At 36.1% G+C, this 24,295-nt stretch overlaps 1 protein-coding gene across 1 annotated transcript; it reads right to left on the reverse strand.

Moving 5' to 3' along the window:
* Positions 1-13,170: 13,170 nt before the first annotated feature.
* LOC141589802 (uncharacterized) lies at positions 13,171-16,272 on the reverse strand. Its single transcript, XM_074410425.1, has 4 exons — positions 16,005-16,272; positions 15,516-15,876; positions 14,300-15,424; positions 13,171-13,996 (listed from the first exon to the last, which is right to left on the reverse strand). Exons 1-4 carry the CDS (start codon positions 16,270-16,272, stop codon positions 13,171-13,173), a joined length of 2,580 nt encoding a protein of 859 aa, XP_074266526.1.
* Positions 16,273-24,295: the final 8,023 nt, after the last annotated feature.

Here is a 24,295-nt window from a genome sequence, read left to right on the forward strand (position 1 = left end):
TCAACTAGATCCCATACGTCATTCTCATACATGGAGTCCATCTCGGATTACATGGCTTCAAGCCATAGCTTTGAGTTGGAACAGGTCATTGCACCTTTATAGGTAGCGGGTTCATTACTCTCTAGGAGTAAAACGTCACTCTCCTCGACCATACCAATGTATCTGTCCGGAGGATTAGACACTTTACCCGACCTCCTAGGTTCCTGAGGAATATTAACCGTATCATCAGTTGGAGGAACAACTTCCTCCATCTGTTCCTCGATTGTTGGTTCTGGAATCTCCGACAGCTCGAAGGTTCTATTACTTGTCTTGTTCTCGAGAAATTCTTTCTCTAAGAACGTCGCACTAGCCGCAACAAAAACTCGATGTTCGGTAGGCGAATAGAAGTAATGACCAAACATTCCTTTTGGATAACCAATAAAGTATGTCTTGACCGATCGCGGGCCGAGCTTATCCTCGTGTCTCCACTTGACATAAGCCTCGCAGCCCCAAACCCGAATAAAGGACAAGTTAGGGACCGTTCCCTTCCACATTTCATATGGAGTCTTGTCGACAGCTTTAGTCGGACTTCGGTTAAGTATAAGAGCAGCTGACAAAAGAGCAAAACCCCATAATGAATCAGGTACTACCGTGTGACTCATCATGGATCGAACCATATCAAGTAATGTTCGATTTCTCCGTTCGGACACACCATTTAATTGAGGTGTTCCAGGTGGAGTTAACTGTAAAACGATTCCACAGTCTTTAAGGTGTTGATCAAACTCATTTGAAAGATATTCGCCACCCCGATCTGAACGGAGTGCTTTAACCTTTCTACCCAGTTGGTTCTCAACCTTGTTCTGGTATTCCTTGAATTTCTCAAAGGACTCACTTTTATGCTTCATTAAGTAGACATATCCGTATCTACTCAAATCGTCCGTGAAAGTGATAAAATATCTATAGCCATCTCTAGCGGTAATTGACATAGGTCCACATACATCAGTATATATGAGTCCTAATAGGTCACTAGCGCGCATTCCAATACCTTTGAAGGAAATTCGAGTCATTTTGCCGATAAGACATGATTCACACGTGCCAAATGTAGAAAAATCGAATGCGGGAATAGTCCCATTATCGACGAGTTTTTTTACACGTTTTTCATTTATGTGTCCCATTCGACAATGCCATAGATAGGTTTGATCTTTGTCACCAACCTTTAATTTCTTATTATTCACGTGTAATATTTCTGTAGTTTGATCTAAGATGTAAATTCCATTCATGGAAACTGCTTTGCCATAAATCATTTCATTGAAAGAGAAAATACAGCTATTATCCTTTATTGAAAATGAAAAACCGTCTTTATCAAGTACGGAAACTGAAATAATGTTCTTAGACAAACTGGGTACATAGTAACAGTTATATAAAAATAACTCAAAACCACTAGGGAGTTGGATTACGTATGTTCCCTTTGAGACTGCAGCAACTCTGGCTCCATTCCCGACCTGCAGGTCCACATCACCCTTTCCGAGAGGTGTGATGTTTTTTAGGCCCTGCAAATGATTACACAGATGAGAACCACAACCAGTATCAAGTACCCAAGTTCCTAAACTTGCATGGTTAATCTCAATCATATGAATATAAGATGACATACCAACAGGAGTGACGCGGCCTGCTTTTATGTCCTCACGGTAAACGGGACAGTTCCTCCTCCAATGTCCAGTCTTGTGACAATGGTGGCACTCAATGTCACCGCCCTTGCTCTTTGCCTTGCCTTGTGAGCCACTAGTCTCACCAGGCCCACTCTTACCGTTTCCTGGCTTCTTAAACTTTGGCTTACCTACAGTTAGGTCGCCGAGAGCTTTGCCCTTACCCTTATTCTTGTTGGAAATCATGAGAACATCCTGCTTCATGCTCCCACTCAATTTCATATCCTTCTTGGTCTGTACGAGAAGTGAGTGTAGCTCATGAGGACTTTTCTTCAAGTCATTCATGTAGTAATTTGCCCTGAAGAGGGCAAAACCATCATGAAGTGAATGAAGCATACGGTCAATGACTATGCTCTCACTGATTTTGCAATCAAGTGCCTCCAATTTCTCGACATTCTCAATCATGTTAAGAATGTGTGGGCTAACCGGTTGGCTCTTCTGGAGTTTCGCATCAAAGAAGCGACATGTATGCTCATAAGTAACGATTCTCGGTGCTTTTGAGAACTCGTTAGTGAGCGTGGTGAAAATCTTGTTTGCACCTTGGGCAATGAACCGTCTCTGCAAATTGGTTTCCATTGCAAAGATGAGTACGCTCTTTATCGCACCCGCTTCCATGACGAAATCACTATAAGCAAGTGACTCGTTAACTCCTGCATTGGGGCCTGGGTTTACCGGTATTGGCTCAGTTAAATACTTGAGCTTACCGTCAGCAATGGCAGCATTCCGTAGTGCTGCCTCCCAGTCCGCAAAGTTAAACCCATCATTCTTCAGTCGTGTGAACTGATTCATGTTGTCCATGAAAACTTTAAGCCAGGACTCGCGTCCAAGTGTGGCACTTGGCATTGGGATTTCGTTATTTCCAGCCATTTGTTGTAACAGTATTATCAAAATAAACGTATTCTACACTGCGAAAAGAAGAATAAAAATAATAAGCATATGCATCGTTATGATTTTAAGTCTTAATGCAAAACTGTTATCAGCGAAGACTCAAGCATTTATACAATTGACCTCCCTCAAGAATTATATAAATGATTCTAAGACTCAATTATCTGTAAATTGATAAGCCAACCTTTTAGCTAATTCTACTGTTAGAATTCTTGGTCGATAAATTTCTGTAAATTCTATCTTTAGTCCATCATAATCACGAGAAACTCTTCGGACTATAATGTTGAGATAAACTAAGTAAACACAAACTACTTACCCAACGTAGAAGGGGTCATATTATGCCTACCGACGGAGAAGGGATTCATAGTTGTTTGCCCTTATAAAGACTAGTCTCAATTTCCGTTTTAGAGGAAGATCCCATCAACTTTATTTTAATTCATTTTAAGTGAACTAATATCTAGCATGCGTGAATGAATAAACTAAGGTGATGGCTTAATAAATATGTATGACATCTGTATGTCTATGAAAACTAACATACAATCTATATGAGTCAATTTTCATGCATTTTAGTAGGTGGTTTGGTTTAGGCGGAAAATGATGCACTAACTATCATGTGAATGAAAAGCAATAAGAACGGTAAAACGTAAAACAAAATAAAGTCCTAGTGTGGCCTATCTACCAAAATGAACATAAATACAACTTTGGAATCCATCCTTGGACCCGAGAAGCTTGTCTTGATGTTCCATCTTGATCCATGTAGCGGGAGTGAGCAATCCAATCTCCATCTTTAGTCTTCTCAAAAATTACAACTTAAATTTACATAATAAACCTATTTACATTCTAATTTCAAAACCGTAATAAATAAAGAAAACCAAACGGAGATACGAGATCTCAAATTACATTAAAAATTATGTTTCCATCATTACGAAAACATAATTTAACTAAGGCCACACTAGGTATTACAAATTACAACCGATTGCAAAAAAATACGTAAATAAATCCATTCAACGATTCATTCAACAAAAAAAATTGCATCAACTAATAAATTAAACATGCAAGACATAATTCCTTAATTATGTAGATTAATTTATCTAAACCACCTATTTAATTGATCAAATTAAGTGACAATTCCTCAATTACTCACATTAATTTCATCTTAATACATATTAAACTTGTAATATGAATTAATCTAATATTATTTTAAACCTCTTTAAAATAATTAGGTATCTTAATTTGTGAACCTTTTCACAACAATAATCATACATTGTAAGTTTAATGTATAATCAATATTGGCCAAAAACAAAACAAACAAAAAAAAAACAAAAATTCCCTTTTTTTATTTGTTCTCAGCAAAACAGAAAAAAAACAAAAAAAACAGGTTTTTTTTTTTCTTTTTCGGCATATAGCAAAAATAAAAACAGCCCATTTTCTCTCGGCTAAACTGAAAAAACAAAGAAAACAGCTTCCTTTTTTTTTCTTTTCGGCAATATGCCCTAAAAACAAAAAAACAGATTTTTTTTTATTATTTTCGGCTGAATAAAAAAAAAAACGAAAACAGCCCCCATATTTTTTTCATCGAAAAAACATTTAGATGAACAAATTCCTTTATAGTTGCTATTAGAACAAGATTAGCATATAAATTAATGAAACATGATTAACCATATATGCCAAAAACTATATAGCAAAAACAAATTTAACATCATCAACAAGACGATTTCCATTTACATTATAATTTAATCCTCATTAAATCAAGCATCTACAAATTATCATATTATCATCTTAACTGATTAAAACAACAATATGAATGAATCAAAATGGAAATATAATCATCAAAACAAGAACATAAATCAACTCGGCCAAAAAAATTGCATTCGGCAAAATTAAAAAAACCGGCCGATTGTTTTTTTTTTTCTTTTCTCGAAAATTTGTTTAAATCCAATTTACGAAAATCATCAAAAAATAATTTCGTGGCCTTGGCTCTGATACCAGTTGTAGGAAATATCGGTATACTTCCTTTAAGATTATACGGATTATAACGAAATTATGATGATGAATACTAGTCATAAATGAAAAAGCATAAACAAAATAAAGAGATTAAGAAATCAACCTTCGGTCCTAGCAAAATCGGCCTAAGAACAATATCGCAATGATATTCGCCTAATTGTTGCACCCAAGATGCTCCGAGAAATGCCCCTCAAATTGCTAGAATGAGATCCCCAATTTTCTGTAAATTTTAGGGTTTGTGTGTGTGATTTTTGATGAGAAAATGATAGAAAAATTAGGTTAAAAATTGATCTCCCTACTCACCTATTATAACCGAAATAGGAGAGATTAAGGGAAGATATTTTTTTCCTTTCTTTTTTCTTGTTTTGACTGAAATAAGGAGATAATTCTCCTTATTATTTTCGGTTTTCCCAACTACCAAAATGAGGTGATTAAATCTTCTTATTTTTGGTAGTTTGCAAAATGTATATAAAGTGTATAAAATATAAATTGTCATTTAATTTATTCCGTATTAATAAGTCTACACACAACAGCTTGCAGTCGAGTTATTATTACCGGCCTGTAATAATTTATTATGACAATCTCGTATAGTATATACTTTAACTATAAATATCGCATATCTATAATTAGCTAATTAAATATAACCGGTTACATTTAATTACGAATTAACAACTTAATTCGTTCAAGCTAACATTATATACATTAATTAAATATAACATATTATATTCAATTTACGAAGTGACAGTTAATTCGTCTCAGCTAATATTATTTAATCGGCATTAAATAATCGTCTCATCAACACGTTGACTAACTGTTTAGTCAATTACATGAACTAAGCTTTTAGTCATATAAGGTATCAATGTGATTACATTTCCATAATCACATCTCTCAAACACATCCTTTAGGTGTGACTTTTAGGGACCAGTTGATCACCGCCATCAGTATGATAATAACGTCAAACTTTCTAGCAAGCCAACCGTTATTAGGTAATCGTTAATCAACTGATAAGATACGAAGTATAACCTTGTGAACCTATAAGAGGTTTATAAATGTTACCACACTAATTTGTGGAGGACACAAGCTCCAACAAGAACCAAGTTGATACCGTCGTAGAGTACGAAAGATAAATTTATATTTCCAAACTACTATTATAGCTAGTGGCAGTCAGGGTCGAACCACAGAGAGGCGATGCAATTGATAGCTGTCTGATTTTAGTCTTAAAGTAACAAATGTGAGGGGGGGTTTGATTTGAATACTTCTATAACTAATGGCAATAAAATCAAAAGTAAATTAAGCAACTGAATGAGCAATAAATGAAAATGTATGAAATCAAATATTAAAAGGATGCTAAGATGGTCGGTTCACTGTAGTTTCGGCGGCAGTAGCCTAGGTAAGACTGAAACAATCACGTAAGACGGGAAAATAAGAAGTCCTCTCGGTCCATTCATAATAGGTAGCATCTTTCGATCTAGCTACAGGTCCCTAATATCACTAATGTTAACTTTCGTCTTGAAAAGTGACTTTAAAAGCCTAAATTAACTTATCTCTCGATCTTATTAATTTAGTTGTCTTAATTAGGTAGTCTATTTCCCTTCCCTATCTTTCGATTTATCGGGTCGGTCAATTCCTAGGCATTCAACTAGTCGCGTGCACTCGATTCGTCAAATATAGCAATTAAATTAATTAAAACGAAGGTAATCTCACGTGAGCCGGTCGATCGACCAAGTAGTCCAGTCGATCGACCATGGCGCGATTTCAGGTCTACTAATTTTACGCCGCCTATACTACAATTCCCCTACATCTTAGCACATGGGGTTTAGCTACTCATGATTACGATAAAAACAACAGTAAGATTAACAATTAAAGCTATTGAATGCATATTTGAATTAACTAAACCAGTAAATAACATGAAAAGATAATTCGGCTTTGGGAACTCTAAACTAGCAATTTCTAATCTATGAACGAATAAAGTAAACTGAATAAGGGAACCAAAATTACCAGTAGAAAGCAGGAAGAAGAATCCGAGAACACGAGCGAAAATAAATTGTATTGAATGAATGTGAATTCTAATGCAAAACTCAATATCGAACCCTAATTATTCGATCCCTAAAAACTGATGATAAAAGACTTGATGCTTATTCTGAAAACTAAAGTTACGTTATATAGGTAATCCTACGTAACCTTTATTCATAAAACCTAATTACATTGGGCTTCTAACTTCTCGTTCTTTTAATTCCCGTCAGATTCACGGTTTGGTCGATCGACCACTGGGACCGGTCGATCGACTGATACGCGCTGTACAGTAGCTTCTGATCATCGTGCTCTGGTCGATCGACCATAGGCATCAGTCTATCGACCACTTCAACAGGTACTTGGCTTCAAAAGCTTCGTAAATTCGTCTTTCGGGCCTCGATACGCGCACCAAGTTCGCTTCCCGAGTCTTTACTCCATGTCAAATGCAATGCTAAGTACTCGGAGACGGATTCGGCTTGATTTTCGCTGAATTCTTCACATTTCTGCAATATTACACAAAAAACACGAAAGTAGACGAATATAGGGAAAATAGTAGCATAAACTACATATATGAGCTCTGAAATGCGTGTAAAATAGGGTGTAAAACAACATATTTAGGACACGCATCAAACTTCCCCAAACCAAACCCTTGCTTGTCCCCTAGCAAGAACTAGACTCGATCCTAAAACCTAATGGAACGAGTTCAATCTCAGAGCGAAATGCAACTATAAAGCCTAAACCAATTTAATGAAACAAATCAACAATCAATTAGCAATATGAATCATGCAAACGAGTTATGTAGTCGTTAAAAACTGGTAAACCGTCAACTGTAGAGACTTATCAATTTGGACTCTCACGGGTCGCTCAAATCACACATAAGCACAGGTGAATATATGTAAAAGATAGAAAGAATTCATTTTGTAGTGACACTCACCTAACTACGACCCATAAGAACATGCCTGCAATCTAATATGAAAATGATCTCTACAACCATACATATGCATTCCAACCAAACAAATGACCATGACACATGCCGAGGCGAATATGGATATGTGAGGCTATGGGTAAGAAGGGCTAAGATAAATTTGGATAAAAACAGAGTTAAAGGCCAAGCTAGTAACTAAGGGAACCAAATTAATAAACCATTCCAACTTCTTGCTCAAGATTAAATAATAGAACGGTGCTAAAAGCAAGCACAAGTCTCACAATATCCCTAATTAGTCAACTCCCCATAAGATACAAATGCAACATGAGAGCAAAAATCGCCATTTAACAAGACCTTGAATTATGCGATTTTGATTTCTTTCTCTTCTCGGGCGTCAGTCGATCGACCAATGAGTCCAGTCGACCGACCATAGATCGAACTTGTTTTTATTTTTTTTCTTTTTTTTTTCCTTCTTTTTTCAATTCTATTTTTTTTTTCTTTCCTTCCTTTTTCATCTTCCCAACATCATCTCAAAATGAGCATTAGCTACCAAAAACAAAGTAACAATCCCAAGAACATAAACTACTAGCTTGACAAGGGCAGGCTAAATGTAGGATGTAGTCAACGGGACAAAAAGGCTATTTTTGGCAGTGTGGAGCTTATGGGCAAAATGAATAAGGGGGCGGCCTCTTCCACATGTGTCAACTAACCACGAACCCGAATGCATACAAGTATTAAGCAGATTAAGTTCATATTTATGCATATTGATGAAACATGTCTTATAAGGAGTAACTACTCACAGTCCTAGATAAACCGGTCACGAATGATACCAGTTATAAGCTCTAAACCTCAGAAAATGATGTAGTTTGCCAAAAATATAAGTCAAGTCTCAAGATTCAGCGAGTAAATTAACGAAAACTCGTAGACTATGCATATATGATTCTACTAACAACATGTCAATTAGCAAGGCTTAGGCGTAAACAGCTGAAAATGCAATGTCATCATTGAAATACTACCGTTCCGACTCGACCTACATGCTAAAATAAAAATGCATTTTTTTTTTGAAATTTTTTCAATTTTTTTTTTGGAATTTTGTATATATAAGAGAAATTTGATACCGTCGTAGAGTACCAAAGATAAATTTATATTTCCAAACTACTACTATAGCTAGTGGCAGTCAGGGTCAAACCACAGAGAGGCGATGCAATTGATAGCTGTCTGATTTTAGTCTTAAAGTAACAAAATGGGGGGGGGGTTGATTTGAATAATTCTATAACTAATGGCAATAAAATAAAAAGTAAACTGAGCAACTGAATGAGCAATAAATGAAAATGTATGAAATCAAATATTAAAAGGATGCTAAGATGGTCGGTTCACTGTAGTTTCGGCGGCAGTAGCCTAGGTAAGACTGAAACAATCACGTAAGACGGGAAAATAAGAAGTCCTCTCGGTCCATTCTTAACAGGTAGCATCTTTCGATCTAGCTACAGGTCCCTAATATCACTAATGCTAACTTTCGTCCTGAAAAGTGACTTTAAAAGCCTAAATTAACTTATCTCTCGATCTTATTAATTTAGTTGTCTTAATTAGGTAGTCTATTTCCCTTCCCTATCTTTCGATTTATCGGGTCGGTCAATTCCTAGGCATTCAACTAGTCGCGTGCACTCGATTCGTCAAATATAGCAATTAAATTAATTAAAACGAAGGTAATCTCACGTGAGCCGGTCGATCGACCAAGTAGTCCAGTCGATCGACCATGGCGCGATTTTAGGTCAACTAATTTTACGCCGCCTATACTACAATTCCCCTACATCTTAGCACATGGGGTTTAGCTACTCATGATTACGATAAAAACAACAGTAAGATTAACAATTAAAGCTATTGAATGCATATTTGAATTAACTAAACCAGTAAATAACATGAAACGGTAATTCGGCTTTGGGAACTCTAAACTAGCAATTTCTAATCTATGAACGAATAAAGTAAACTGAATAAGGGAACCCAAAATTACCAGTAGAAAGCAGGAAGAAGAATCCGAGAACACGAGCGAAAATAAATTGTATTGAATGAATGTGAATTCTAATGCAAAACTCAACATCGAACCCTAATTATTCGATCCCTAAAAACTGATGATAAAAGACTTGATGCTTATTCTGAAAACTAGTTACGTTATATAGGTAATCCTACGTAACCTTTATTCATAAAACCTAATTACATTGGGCTTCTAACTTCTCGTTCTTTTAATTCCCGTCAGATTCACGGTTTGGTCGATCGACCACTGGGACCGGTCGATCGACTGATACGCGCTGTACAGTAGCTTCTGATCATCGTGCTCTGGTCGATCGACCATAGGCATCAGTCTATCGACCACTTCAACAGGTACTTGGCTCCAAAAGCTTCGTAAATTCGTCTTTCGGGCCTCGATACGCGCACCAAGTTCGCTTCCCGAGTCTTTACTCCATGTCAAATGCAATGCTAAGTACTCGGAGACGGATTCGGCTTGATTTTCGCTGAATTCTTCACATTTCTGCAATATTACACAAAAAACACGAAAGTAGACGAATATAGGGAAAATAGTAGCATAAACTACATATATGAGCTCTGAAATGCGTGTAAAATAGGGTGTAAAACAACATATTTAGGACACGCATCACAAGTACTTTAACAAAGTGGAAATACAAGAGTTCACACCCCATGTACAATATTCTAGGGAATATTAAGAAGGGTGTTCAAACTAGACGTTCCTTGAATTCTATACATGATCGAACCAAGAAATATCAATGAAGCTCTTGCAGAATCAGATTGGATTATAGCTATGCAAAAAGAGCTACAACAGTTCGAACGAAACAAGGTTTGGCACTTAGTTCCTAGACCAAAGGATCGATCTGTCATTGGAACAAGGTGGGTCTTTAGGAACAAACTAGATGATGCCGGAGTCATTATCAGAAATAAAGCAAGATTGGTGGTTCAAGGTTATAATCAACAAGAAGGAATAGATTATGACGAGACTTTCGCACCTATTGCCCGTCTTGAAGCTATTAGACTTCTGATAGCATTCGCAGCACATAAGGGAATGAAGCTCTTCCAGATGGATGTCAAGACAGCATTTCTAAATGGATATCTACAAGAAGAAGTCTTCATTGAACAACCCCCTGGATTTAAGAATAGCAAATTTGAAGATCACGTCTTTAAATTAGATAAAGCCCTATACGGATTAAAACAAGCACCTAGGGCATGGTACGACAGATTTGTTGGAATATGTGTCCTCCGACAATAATGCGATCACGACTATTGATCATGATGATCACATGTTTAAGTCTCGTTTTAAAGAATACAATTGGAAAGTAATATTTTACTGTCAACTGGTCAACATATATCGGTAATGATTGGCTGACTAGAGTTTGACATTACTGTCGTGTGACGGTGGTGATCAGTTGACCCCCTAGGTCATACCTATAGGGCAACACTCTTAATTGATAATTTAATTAATCGTATAATGTTACGAGTTAATTAAATTACTTGAAAATTGACGGACGATTTTGGAAGTAAAATTTACGTATCAAATTGAAATGTGATTAAAAGAGATACGGTCTGAGTAATCGAATTGTATCATTACTCGGATGAAATTATTGTTTAAAGAAACAATTGAAATTGAATGAATTATTATAAATACAATTTATTGTGATTTATAAATTGGTAAATTATTTTGGTACAAGTAATTATGAAATTACTAAGTTAATTTTTGTATGTGACGTATTTTTATTAATACGTTGATTTTTAATATGTTAAAAATACATAACAAATTTGTGTTACATATGACATGTGACATTTTGACAATTGACAAAAATAATATGGATTCCATATTATCCATATGGACCGAAAATTAGGTGAGGATTAAGCTAATTATATGTTGATTATATTAGTGGAGGGCATGATGATTACCCTAGTCACTAGCCATGCAACCCTATTGTTTATTGTGAAGAACAATCTATGCATGCATTGGCTCCCCTTTGCCTCTCTCCCACCCGGTTTTATGAAGAGGAAAACCAGTTGGTTTTTCCTCTTAACTTTACCTAATATACAATAATGTAATTGTATTATTCATTCATACTTTCACTCATCTAAAAATAAGAGTTTTAGAGAGATAAAAAGCTCCCATTCTTCCTCCTCCAAAAACCGAAATATTAAGTGTTATATATAATATTTTGGGTCATTTTCTACAAGATTAATATTGTACTAGTTCATATAATATTAATTTTAATTAAGAGTAAGCCTTGGGTATAATTCCTTGGGAGATATCCTACACTTGGATCTTTGTTCTTCCATTAAAGGATAGCACAAGAACAAGAGAGAAAGGTGATCTCTCTTGTGCCCATAAAACCGAAACATCCATTGTAAGAATAATGTTTCTTCCTTCTTTTGTTTTAATGTTTGCATGCATAAGACCATTAGTTAATTTTATGACAAATTAAATTAAAACATATATGAATATGTAAGTATATAGATCAAATTTTCCTTCAATTGGTATCAGAGCCATGGTTGTTTGCATGCAAATCGGTTAAAAGTTTTTCCGAGTTATAAAGATTAACATATAAAACTTGTAAAATTTGTGTTATTATGATATATCACGAAATTAATTCATGCATGTTAAAATTTCTGGTCCTAAAATGTTTTAGAATATTTTGGTTAAATTTACGGATTTTTATTGTTCATATTATACAATTATGGCATTTAAATGTGATTTTATGAGTAAAAATGTCATTTTCGGTCTAAAATTAGCTATACTTCGAATTTTCCAGTGATTTTTGGATATGTTGTCACATATATTATTTTGAGATAACCTGTAAATTTTCATAATTTTTGGACTTGTTATGCTCGAAAAATGGTTTTTTTTTATAATTATTAAATTCGGATTTAGGTGAAAAATAGGTTAATACGAGTTAAATTTCGAATCTGGTCATAGAAATTTAATATGTTGTCACATGCAATTTTACAAGATGTGTGTAAAATAATGGGCTATAGTGAAGTCTTTTTGCATGATTTATGGATTTTTGAAGAAAAATAGCATAAATAGTGACATTATTAGTGAAAAATTAATAGAACATAATCTATGACTAAGGAAAAACGTCTAATGTTGCATTTTATTATCATTTTCAGATCTAAAATTGAAAAGTTAATGAATATAATTTTTCACATGTTTTTATGATTATTTTGTTAAAAACCGATAAACCGCAACATTGTTTTTCCGGAAAAATGTCGAAATTTTTAACCTAAGTTTTTGAACATTATGAGTGTCATGGTATTTTTCCAGAATGTTCATGAGTTTAAATTTCAAATTTTGAATTTATTTGAAATTTTGTGATTTATTTGAAGTTTAATAGCTTATTTTTGTAATTTTAAGTCCATTAATGAACAATTTTATAAATATGAGTTAATTATGGTCAAATTATTAGTGAAGACTAAATTTTGAGTCCTAAGAGGTTAGGGTAATTAACTTATGCATAAATATGAATTTATGTAATTTTTGTGATTCTAAAATGTTTTTTTTTTTTTTTTTTTTTTTTTGGTGAAAGGTTAGCTTCTCATTAAAAACCAAATGACAAACAATTTACAAACTACCAACTAATGGTACAATTTGAAGGTAATGAATAATTATAATTAGGAGCTAATCATAACTATCCATTCCTTATCTCTAGAAGACATTACATTTTGAAGCCAAAAGGTACAACGAATTTTCATCATGCTAACTATATCATAGACAACTCTATTCGGATGAGCAAGGGTGCCATCCACAAAAACTTTGTTTCGCTGAATCCAAACCATGTAGTATGCGGCCTGAATCCAAGCAATAGTAACCTTCTTCTTAATCTTCGACCATGGCTTGCTATGAACCCAAGCCAAAGTATCAGTGAGGGGAAGACGAATATGAAGCTTTGCACTGAGCATCCCCATAATTCTTCTGATGAATTGGCACTGCTGGAAAAGATGTAAATGAGTCTCATCATCCAAACCACAAACCAAACATAAAGCATCCTGACTGATGCCCAACAAAAATAGCTTATCCTTCAGACGCAGGGCCTCTCTGGCTATTAGCCAATTAATAAAGGTGTGCTTAGGCACACTCCAGACATTCCAAATGTATTTGGACCAAGGGACCCGTGGGTAGTGAGTCCTGATCAACTCATAACCACTGGAAACAGAATACCCAGGAGGAGTGGTACTCCATACACCAGTAGAGAAAACCAAGGGGAACTTTGCTTTAAGTTTACAGATAGACCTCCAACTCCAGGCAACATCTGGTTTAGGAGAGTAGGAAGCCCAAGAATTACCCTTCATATAAATGTGATTGACCCATCTCACCCAAAGAGCATCAGGCTTAGAATGAATCCACCACACAAGCTTACCCACAGTGGCTGCATTCCAATAATAACTGTTTCTAACACCCAATCCTCCTTCAGTTTTTGGTACACTCAATTTCTCCCAGCTAATCGGAGGTGACCTCAGAATTCAAAGTAGAACTATCCCAAAGATAGTTCCTACACAAAGCATCAATTCTTTCCGAGTACACCCTTAGGGATCATAAAAATATTGGCCCAAAGTAGCTATACAAGGAAGTCAGACAAAGCATTCACCAATGTTAACCCCGCCACAATAAGAGAGTTTCTGGAGCCAAACCTCTAATTTTGGCTGTTATTTTATCAATCAAAATAGCAGGTGATTAGCCGAGAGCCCGCCGGACACAATAGGTACACCTAGATATTTGAAAGGCAAGGTATCTTCCACAAACCCAGATACTTCAATGATATCAGCTTTCACAGTAGGATGAACTCCATTAAAGTAGATATTAGATTTCATAGAATTCATATGTAACCCAGTAGCAATGGAGAAAGTGGCAAAAGCTCGTAGTAAAATCATAATTGAGTGAGTGTCACCCTTAGAAAAGAGGAGCAAATCATCAGCAAATAAGAGGTGAGATAGCTGAAGTCTACCACATAAAGGATGGAATTTGAAAGACATGGTAGTGGTCACATGATCCAAAATCCTAGTCAAATACTCCATAGTGATAGTGAACAGGAGAGGGGATAGGGGGTCCCCCTGCCTCAAACCTTTAGCTCCCTTAAAATATCCAAAGTTCATGCCATTCAAGACTAAAGAATAAGAGGCAGTCCTGACACAGGTCATTAAAAGGTGAGTAAAAAGAGGAGGAAACTGTAAGGCCTCAAGCATTTGTTCTAAGAAACTCCAATTGACAGAATCATAGGCCTTCTTAAGGTCAACCTTCATCAAGCATCTAGGTGACACAGATTTCCTATTATACAACCTCACAAGATCTTGACATATTAGTATATTCTCAATAATAGCCCTTCCCTTAACAAAACCCCCTTGATTAGGGCTAATAATATCAGGGAGAACCTTTGACAATCTAGTAGCAAGAATTTTTGAGATGGCCTTGTAAAGAACATTACAACAAGCAATAGGCCTATATTGTGTGACATTCTGGGGAAGATCCACTTTAGGAAGGAGAGTAATAAAAGTATGGTTCACCTGTTGAAGTAATTTGCCAGAGGTGAAAAAATCCAGAACAGCATTGCACACCTCATCCCCAATAACAGACCATGAATCTTTAAAAAAAGCACTGGAAAACCCATCAGGGCCAGGTGCCTTGTGATTTGGGATGGAAAAAATTGCATTTTTAACTTCATTTCTACTAACAGGATGCAAAAGAATATCCCAATGCTCAGAAGAACAAACCTTCCCAAGCTGAACCACTGACTGACTAACAGGGTTAACAGTAGAAGTAGTTCCAAGCAACTGGTGATAATATTTGAGGAAAGCTTGCTGAATTTCATCCCCATCAGTGTGAGTATGGCCATCAACATCAATTATCTTGAAAATTTTGGACTGGACATGCCTATTTTTAAGAACACTATGAAAGTACTTAGTATTATTATCTCCTTGATTAACCCAAATGGCCTTAGTCTTCTGAATAAGGAAGCTATCACAGCAGATCAAGCTCTCCATAAGTTTTAAGAGCCTCTCTTTCCTGAGCAATGAGAACAGGATCAGTGGGATTGTTATGAACAGCAGTTTGAATAGCTTCTAAAACCTTCCAAGCATGAGCTGTACTGTTTTCAATATCAGCAAAGAGCAGCTTGTTTAAATTTTTCAAAGGTTGCTTCAAATTCTTCAGTTTCATTACTACTTGAAACATTTTAGTTCCCTGCCTATGAGTGTCCCAAACTTGTCGAACACAGGGAATAAACTCGGGCACTTTACTCCACATGTTGAAAAACTTAAAACTCTTCCTCCCAGTAAAAGAAATGGCAGAATCATGAAGAATACAGGGAGAATGATCAAAATAGCCTTCATTTAAAAAATTGGCATAGGCATCAGGTTTGGCAAGTAGCCATTCCTGGTTCACCAACACTCTATCCAAACGAGAGTAAACCCTAGTAGATGGCTCCCGCTTATTGTTCCGGTGTAGAAGGAACCTGTGGCAGGACTGTCTAGAAGGGAGCAATGATCCACACAAGCCCCGAAAATCTTCCATCTCCTCAATAGTAGTGTGACCCCAAGTCTTTCAAGAGGAGTAAGCACACAGTTGAAGTCTCCACACAAAAGCCAAGGACCAGAAACATTAGTAGAAAAAGTAGAGATATCAGTCCAGAGCACCTTCCTATCCATGGTGTCATTGAAAGCATATACCATAGTGAGATGAAATTGGAAAGCAGTACTAATCTCAGTAATCCTCATATGCATTGCTTGGGCACTATAGTGAAGAAAATTAACTTGATATATATTAGGTTTCCAAAGCACCCAGATTCGACCTCCAGGATGGCAAGAAGTATTGGTAGAAATAGACCATCCATCACACAAATTATTTCTTATGGCATTTAGAGACAAAGGCTTTACCTTTGTCTCAAGGAGACCAAACAAATCTACCTGCTGAGTATGTAAGAACCACTTAATATGCTTTTGTTTAGATAGTTTGTTCAGCCCCCTAACATTCCAAAATCCAAACCTAGGCATTACTCCCAGGGGGGAGTAATGCACTACCATTAGTACCTATGCCAACTTTAGGGGTAGCATTATTCAAAGCATCAATGAATGTATACTCCCTGAAATTGGATGTAGCTTTACCAGCAGTAATGATTTCCCTCCTACTAATAGCAAGGGGTTTAGCTGGTGTATTTGCTGGTGCTGGAGTAGGGACTTGCTGATAAGTTCCATTTTTATTCCATGTCACCTGAAGTTTGTGCTGCACCTCTTGAGGAGTAGTAGTACCACCAGAAGAGCCAGCAAGCCCAACAACAGGGGACACAGGTTTAGGTGTAGACACATGAACAGGCTGAATGATAGGGTCAGACCTACTAAGATTGACAGGTGGGAAGGGGTCAATCCTAAGTGGACCAGGAGGTTGAGGCACAGCCTTTGGAATTACTGATTTCCTTTGGACCCATTGCTGCTGTGGTTTAGTTGAAGGTTTCTGACTTTTAGATTTTGGTTTCCTGCAATGTTCTGTAGCATGACCAGTCCCTCCACACACACCACACAAAATGGGTTGCCATTCACATTCGACAGTCAACTTAACAACATGACCATCCTCATCCAAAAATTTGACAGAGTTAGGTAAACTTTCACCAAAGGGGACCTCTAGTAAAACCCTAGCAAAACCCAATCGTGTTTTCCCTCGGTGGATCGGTCACATCGTAAAAATTTACCTAACAAACCCGCATTCGAGGTAAACATTTACCCCAATATTTCAGAGGTAAATCCATGATTCTCACCCAAACAGGCACCTTCTTAACATCCTCCTTATTAAGCTGAACATGAGACTCCCAACTTCTAACTATAAGCGGCTTATTATCAAACAAAAAATGCCCTTGCTTAAGAACAGCCAACTTACTAGCCTCAGAAGAAAAACGGACCAAAAAGATACCATTTGGCAAGAAAGATACCTTGTCAATTGGATAGTTTGCCCAGATTCGTCGAACAAATCCCTCAATAATTTCCCAGGGAGGGTTAGCACCCAGGATGAAACAATAGACCGAAGATTTCCAGTAGTTAAGCTCTTCCCGTACATCTTCGGTGGTAAATTGCATCAAACCTTCGTGCTCCTCATCAATTGCGTTCCAAGACAGCTTTCTTTTTGCCTTGAACATACCATCCTTCCCAGATTCATCAATTTCAACGTAATCCGCATTAAAAGGAGCAACTCCAAAGTAATCTCATTCACATTTTTCGCCTTCCCGTATCCGTATCGAAGGTTTATTAATTTGCGAGCGTAAGATGATGATCCAACATTTTTTTTGAGAATTTGTGGTGATTTGGTGACAGTACGATGAATAGTCGATGAAGATCGAGCAGCAATCACCATGACTGCGCACACAAATCTAGGGTTATTGTTTTTTCTCTTTTTTCTTTTCCTTTTTTTTTTTTTTCCTTAATTTCAGAGCTTTTCTCTCTCTAGTTTCTCTCTCATTTTTGTTGTTTATGTAACTTTGATTCTAAAATGTTGAAATCACGCAAATCCGTAAAAACCGAGTAATATACGATATTGGCTAATTAAAGGCGATTTAGCATAAAATTGGGCATGTTCATACATATTATAATGCTGCATTTTCTTTATGATTGTCATAATTTTAATTTATGTAATTTTTGAATTATGTAATTTTACTTAGTATGGCCTTAGATTTTAATTGGTATTTCCCGAAATGTATGGGAATATCGATTCGGTTGTAATTTTATTGTGATCTCGTATCACCGTTTTGTAATTTAATAGATTTATTTTATTTTAGTTACAAATGTATAATAGGAAATTATGTAATTTTATTCATTCCGGAGTTCCCAAAGACGGATTTCTTCAAGAATGGCGATACATAAAGACGGTGTTACCTCGAGATGCGTGCCACAACCGAAGTTCAAGGGACCAATGGAGTTGGTTTCCGAATTTGTAATAGTTAAATAGTTTTTCTATTTTAGGAAAGGCCATACTAGGATTTATCTATTTTTGTGCTTGCATTTTATTTTATGTCACATGCATCGCTAAATCGCCATAACTAAAACATGCATCTTCTTTTATCGAGTTTATCGACCGTGTCAATTAGAATTATCGTAGTTCACCGCTTTAGTTCACTTAAAACGTGATAGATAATAAATTGACATGACCTCTCGCTAAAACAATCAATTGAGACATAGCCTTACCAAATAGTAGAAACCATGAGAACCTATTTCGCGAGGGAGTGCACTCGGCCCTACCGGGGTACAAACCTTGTTACGTAGGGGAAGTGGGTGATGAATGTTAATCCACCGAATTCATGTTGATAAGGGATGAATCGGCCCTACCGTGCCCAAGTTGATATGGATTTGGATCATGGACACATTTATTCGAAATTTGGATTGAACTCAACAAAAGTTTTTGATAAGGGATGTATCAGCCCTACCGTGCCCTTGTCGGATGTGTTTTGGGCTAAAGATAATTGTTAGTGTAATATTATCGACCAAGAGTTCTAAAAGTAGAATCGATTAAATGTTAATCCACCGAGTTATATTGATAAAGGATGTATCGGCCCTACCGTGCCTAAGTCGATATGAATTTGGGTCTTGGAATCATTTATCTAGTTGGGTAGAGGTCACTAGAAAAATGCATAAAACTTGTTTAAATCATACATTTTTTACGAGTATTATTATTAAAACGACATTTGTTTTACTCCTTATATTTTGTTTTGTAGACCACTTCTTTTTCCTCATAACAAATGGCAACACCAACTCCAAACGCCACACCTCTCGCTAGTTCATCTTGGCTCCGATCCTTTATGGATCGATGTAAACTTGAAAAGAATGGGTCAAATTTCTCCGATTGGGATGCCCAACTCAAATTGGCCGCCCAAGGTGACGACAAGGTTCGTTACCTTACCGAGGCCTCTCCACCCGAACCTACTACTAGGTAGACCGCCGCCACTAGGGAAGCATATGAGGCTTACCAAAAGGAGTCCGCCGCAATGAAAAATGTCTTGATATTTGCAATGGAGGCGGACCTCCAAAGGAGAGCCTTTAAAATGGGCAATGCTAATGAGATTTACTCCAAACTTGTGACAATGTTTTCACAAACTCCGCGGATCGTCCAATATGAGGCGGCCGCGGCATTCTTTGATCTCGACTTCAAAGAGGGACAAAAGGTTAGCCCTCATGTGCTCAAACTCATGGAGCTTGTCGAGACCTTGAAAATTCAAAAGGTTGAAATCCCCAAAGAACTCATTGTAGATAGGATTCTACACTCCTTGTCCAAAGTCAAAGCATATGTTCAATTCCGGGTGAATTTTAACATGCAAGACAAGGATGTGTCTCTTGAAGAGTTGCACAAGTTACTTGTGCAAGCCGAAAGGGACATGGGGTTAAATGTGAACCCGCCCAAGGATGTGCTTAACATAAGCACTAAGAGTAAGGGGAAGTTCAAGAAGAATGGGAGGAAGGGTAAGAAGCAAACTCCCACATTCACCAAAGCTAAGACTTGTGAAGCTAGCACTTCAAAAATCAAGAAGGGTCCTCTTGATAAATGCCATTATTGTAATGGTATGGGACATTGGAAGAGAAATTGTTCCAAATACCTTGGTGATATTAAGGCTGGAAAGATTACTCCAGTAGGTAAATGACTATCCTTCTTTTATGTTACTAATTCAACTATGGTATTATGATGCAAAGTTGTGATAATGTATCTCCCTTTTTATTGAAAATAGGGCCTCCACCAAGCAAAGACAAGGGAAAGGAAAAGCAAGCATAAGAAACCATCAAGAAGCTAGGGATAGCTTTTATGGAGCTTTGCTTTTCATTGTCTTATTTTAAAATTATGTTTTGGATTTTAGAACCTTAAGTTTCCGTGTTCGACATGGAAAGGTATTTTGGATAATGGGTTGTATTTTGGATAATGGTGACTTGGTTTGCAACCCAAGTCACCCGCTTTATCATTTATCCTTTTTGATCTAAAATTCATCTTTAAAATGCTTGCTCTTAGAAACATAAGATTATTCACTTAAAGTGATCTAATAGACAAATATAATGACGGGTTTCATTATATGTCCACATGCTTAAGGCTTGTGTATGATCATTTATAAAGTGGTTTTGAGTCTATGAACTCTCTTAAAGGTATGTCAATCACCAAGTACATAGTCAACCTATGAGGTAATTCTCCTTATACTTTAAATCATTATTTGTGTCTCATATACTATCTTTGAATCTATAGTGTATTTATTCTAAAGATAGAGTGGGAGAAAAATGAGGACACAACACACAAGGTAAGATAAAATTGTGTACTTGTGTAAATGAAGATCTACGCAAGAGAGAATGATTTGAATGAAGGTATATCTATTTACATAGTATACCGAATAGATGAGATCTATGGTCTCAAGTTAGTTCTATATGACTAAAGAGACCAAATGAAGTAATCATAAGAGTATATTCTCAAGATAACTACATGAGGAGACCAAAAGAAAGTTTTGGAAGAAAAATGACTAATGTAAAGTCTTAACAAGTTTTTGACTAAGTTTATGAAAATTTTGACCTATAGTTTCAACCGAGATTTACTTAAGAGCCTAAATGAATCATAATAACATTCTAGTATTTATATACGAGACTTATGACTAGAAATTGCAAGGATTGATATACTGATATCCTCAATAGCTAAGTTAAGCATTAACCACGCAAATGTCATTTTAACCTCATTATGAAAATGAAATGGTTAAACCTCCTTCCAAAAGAGTGTTTCGAAGGACGTATTCTAAATATTATTTATATTTATATGATGACATTGCTACACATTATTATGATATGTGTGAGTTAGAGATTAAAATCTTTTTCCATAAGGTTAAGATGTGACCATTCAAAATAAGTATTTTGAAGGGATATGATGGGAACATATATGGTTCTATCTTAATAACTTGGCAATGCAATTTATATTTCAATTCTTGAAAAGTTTCGATTGAGAAGTCAATTTTGAAATATGTGGAATTGAGTGGGAGTTAGGAAATTATCATGTGAAGACATGAAATTTAGTGGGAGCTATCATCCTTTGAATGTTTACAACTCATCACTCATTGAAGAATGACGAGCTAATACCTTCCTTCATAGAGGAAGTTTTGAGTTTTCAATTCTGGATGAATTTGGACAATGATGAATCCAATTACGACAAGAAATATTGGATTAGTATTAAGAGATACACATCGTATCAACATACACATAGGTTATTCATACAGATGAAAATGGAATTGCCATTAGCAGTCATGGTCGTTCATTGAACCTATGAATGGTTGATCTCATGATTATTAGTAGCTAATGTTTCCGCCATTAGAATGATCATGCACATGTCCAATGGTGAATCATATGCATAAGAGCATGATGATTCATTGTTAAGCCACAATAGAAACGTCATGAATTCTCAAGTAGAATCCGATGAGCAATTTCGGTGTTTGTCAGCACGCTCTTATATGTGTCAAGAGGTTGCGCATATTAATGAAACTCCGAGCACATATAAGGATTTATGAGAATCCTAAATCTTTCAAGCCTAGAAAGAGAAATAAGAAGTTTTGGAAAGATGCTTAGTTGAATAAGAGGTTATTCAAAACTAATCTTTCCTAATTAGGCTAGGACTTGTGAGAAGTGCTAGGCTAATAATCTTGACAAATTGTTGCAAGACTCTACAAAACATGTACCTAGTGCATTGTGTGTGGATGGAGTACTTGATCAGTACAAGTTATATCATTCACCACAAATTCGTTCGTTATGTGATAATCGATAAGAAAGTTCTTTCAAGATAAAGAACCAAAACCAAAGTCGGGAACCTTGATGTGTACTTGGTAAAGTTCATGCTATGAGAGAGAACATGAATGTAAAGGAAAATGCAAGTGTAAGAAGTTTGAACACATGGACACATGGCATGTTAAACTTCTATTGCAATCAACAAGTGTTTACACTTACGATATACATCACAAGGTTGTAATTTGATATTCACTACCCGAGTGTGATGTCGACATTTGTCGTTTGAGTTATTATTAACTCACCTTGTACATTGTTATATCCAAACGGGTTGTGGAGACAATTGAACCCCGTTAAAGTGAACATGGATTAACATTGTATTTGCCCATAGTTACTTGTATGAGGTGACGTCTCGAAGTGACTAGAGTGTGATGCGATTGATGGCAAGTTCAAGTGCCATAGAGTCATGTGAGATGACTAGTCGATCACATAGGCAGACTGTTAGGAACATTTTGTCGGGCCTAATGACCGCTTATAGAGTTCTGGCAAATTTATATAGCCTGGTCGTGGCGAGAGCTACTATAGTATTCGAATGAGTCGATTCTTTTGACTAAAGACTGTTCACCTAAGATGGCACAGTTTCAGATTAACTTTGATTTGTGTTACTACGACCTTCGTAAATGGGGTCAAATGGGCATATTTTGGGTTATGATGGCTGTGGCTAGTCGAAGGGAATGAGTGCGATAGGAATTGTCCACCCCTAGTCAGGGTTATAACAATATCTCAGGGCCACTCGAGGAGTAATGAACTGGAAATGCGTGGCCACGCTCGGAAAGTATCTATGATAGATAAGTCCGGTCAATCAGTTATTCTCCAGATCGAGGAAACCACTCTCGATATGATCACTTGCAAGTACGACCTGAAAGACACCTTGCATTGAGTGGGAGATAGTAATAGGACAAGAGAATTGGTGACGCACACTTGTCGAGGACAAGTGGGAGATTGTTGGAATATGTGTCCTCCGACAATAATGCGATCACGACTATTGATCATGATGATCACATGTTTAAGTCTCGTTTTAAAGAATACAATTGGGAAGTAATATTTTACTGTCAACTGGTCAACATATATCGGTAATGATTGGTTGACTAGAGTTTGACATTACTGTCGTGTGACGGTGGTGATCAGTTGACCCCCTAGGTCATACCTATAGGGCAACACTCTTAATTGATAATTTAATTAATCGTATAATGTTACGAGTTAATTAAATTACTTGAAAATTGACGGACGATTTTGGAAGTAAAATTTACGTATCAAATTGAAATGTGATTAAATGAGATACTGATCGAGTAATCGAATTGTATCATTACTCGGATGAAATTATTGTTTAAAGAAACAATTGAAATTGAATGAATTATTATAAATACAATTTATTGTGATTTATAAATTGGTAAATTATTTTGGTACAAGTAATTATGAAATTACTAAGTTAATTTTTGTATGTGACGTATTTTTATTAATACGTTGATTTTTAATATGTTAAAAATACATAACAAATTTGTGTTACATATGACATGTGACATTTTGACAATTGACAAAAATAATATGGATTCCATATTATCCATATGGACCGAAAATTAGGTGAGGATTAAGCTAATTATATGTTGATTATATTAGTGGAGGGCATGATGATTACCCTAGTCACTAGCCATGCAACCCTATTGTTTATTGTGAAGAACAATCTATGCATGCATTGGCTCCCCTTTGCCTCTCTCCCACCCGGTTTTATGAAGAGGAAAACCACTTGGTTTTTCCTCTTAACTTTACCTAATATACAATAATGTAATTGTATTATTCATTCATACTTTCACTCATCTAAAAATAAGAGTTTTAGAGAGATAAAAAGCTCCCATTCTTCCTCCTCCAAAAACCGAAATATTAAGTGTTATATATAATATTTTGGGTCATTTTCTACAATATTAATATTGTACTAGTTCATATAATATTAATTTTAATTAAGAGTAAGCCTTGGGTA

Source organism: Silene latifolia, chromosome 7 (assembly GCF_048544455.1).
Source record: "Silene latifolia isolate original U9 population chromosome 7, ASM4854445v1, whole genome shotgun sequence".
NCBI lineage: Eukaryota > Viridiplantae > Streptophyta > Magnoliopsida > Caryophyllales > Caryophyllaceae > Silene > Silene latifolia.

What these genes read in the sequence shown, in the direction of transcription:
- LOC141589802 (XM_074410425.1), bottom strand. Translation starts at nt 16,272, where the DNA reads ATGCATATGAGGATTACTGAGATTAGTACTGCTTTCCAATTTCATCTC. An exon ending in TCTAGACAGTCCTGCCACAG is followed by an intron (nt 15,877 to 16,004) that starts GTTCCTTCTACA and finishes TTTTAAATGAAG; the next exon opens with GCTATTTTGATCATTCTCCC. An exon ending in GATATCATTGAAGTATCTGG is followed by an intron (nt 13,997 to 14,299) that starts GTTTGTGGAAGA and finishes ACCTCCGATTAG; the next exon opens with CTGGGAGAAATTGAGTGTAC.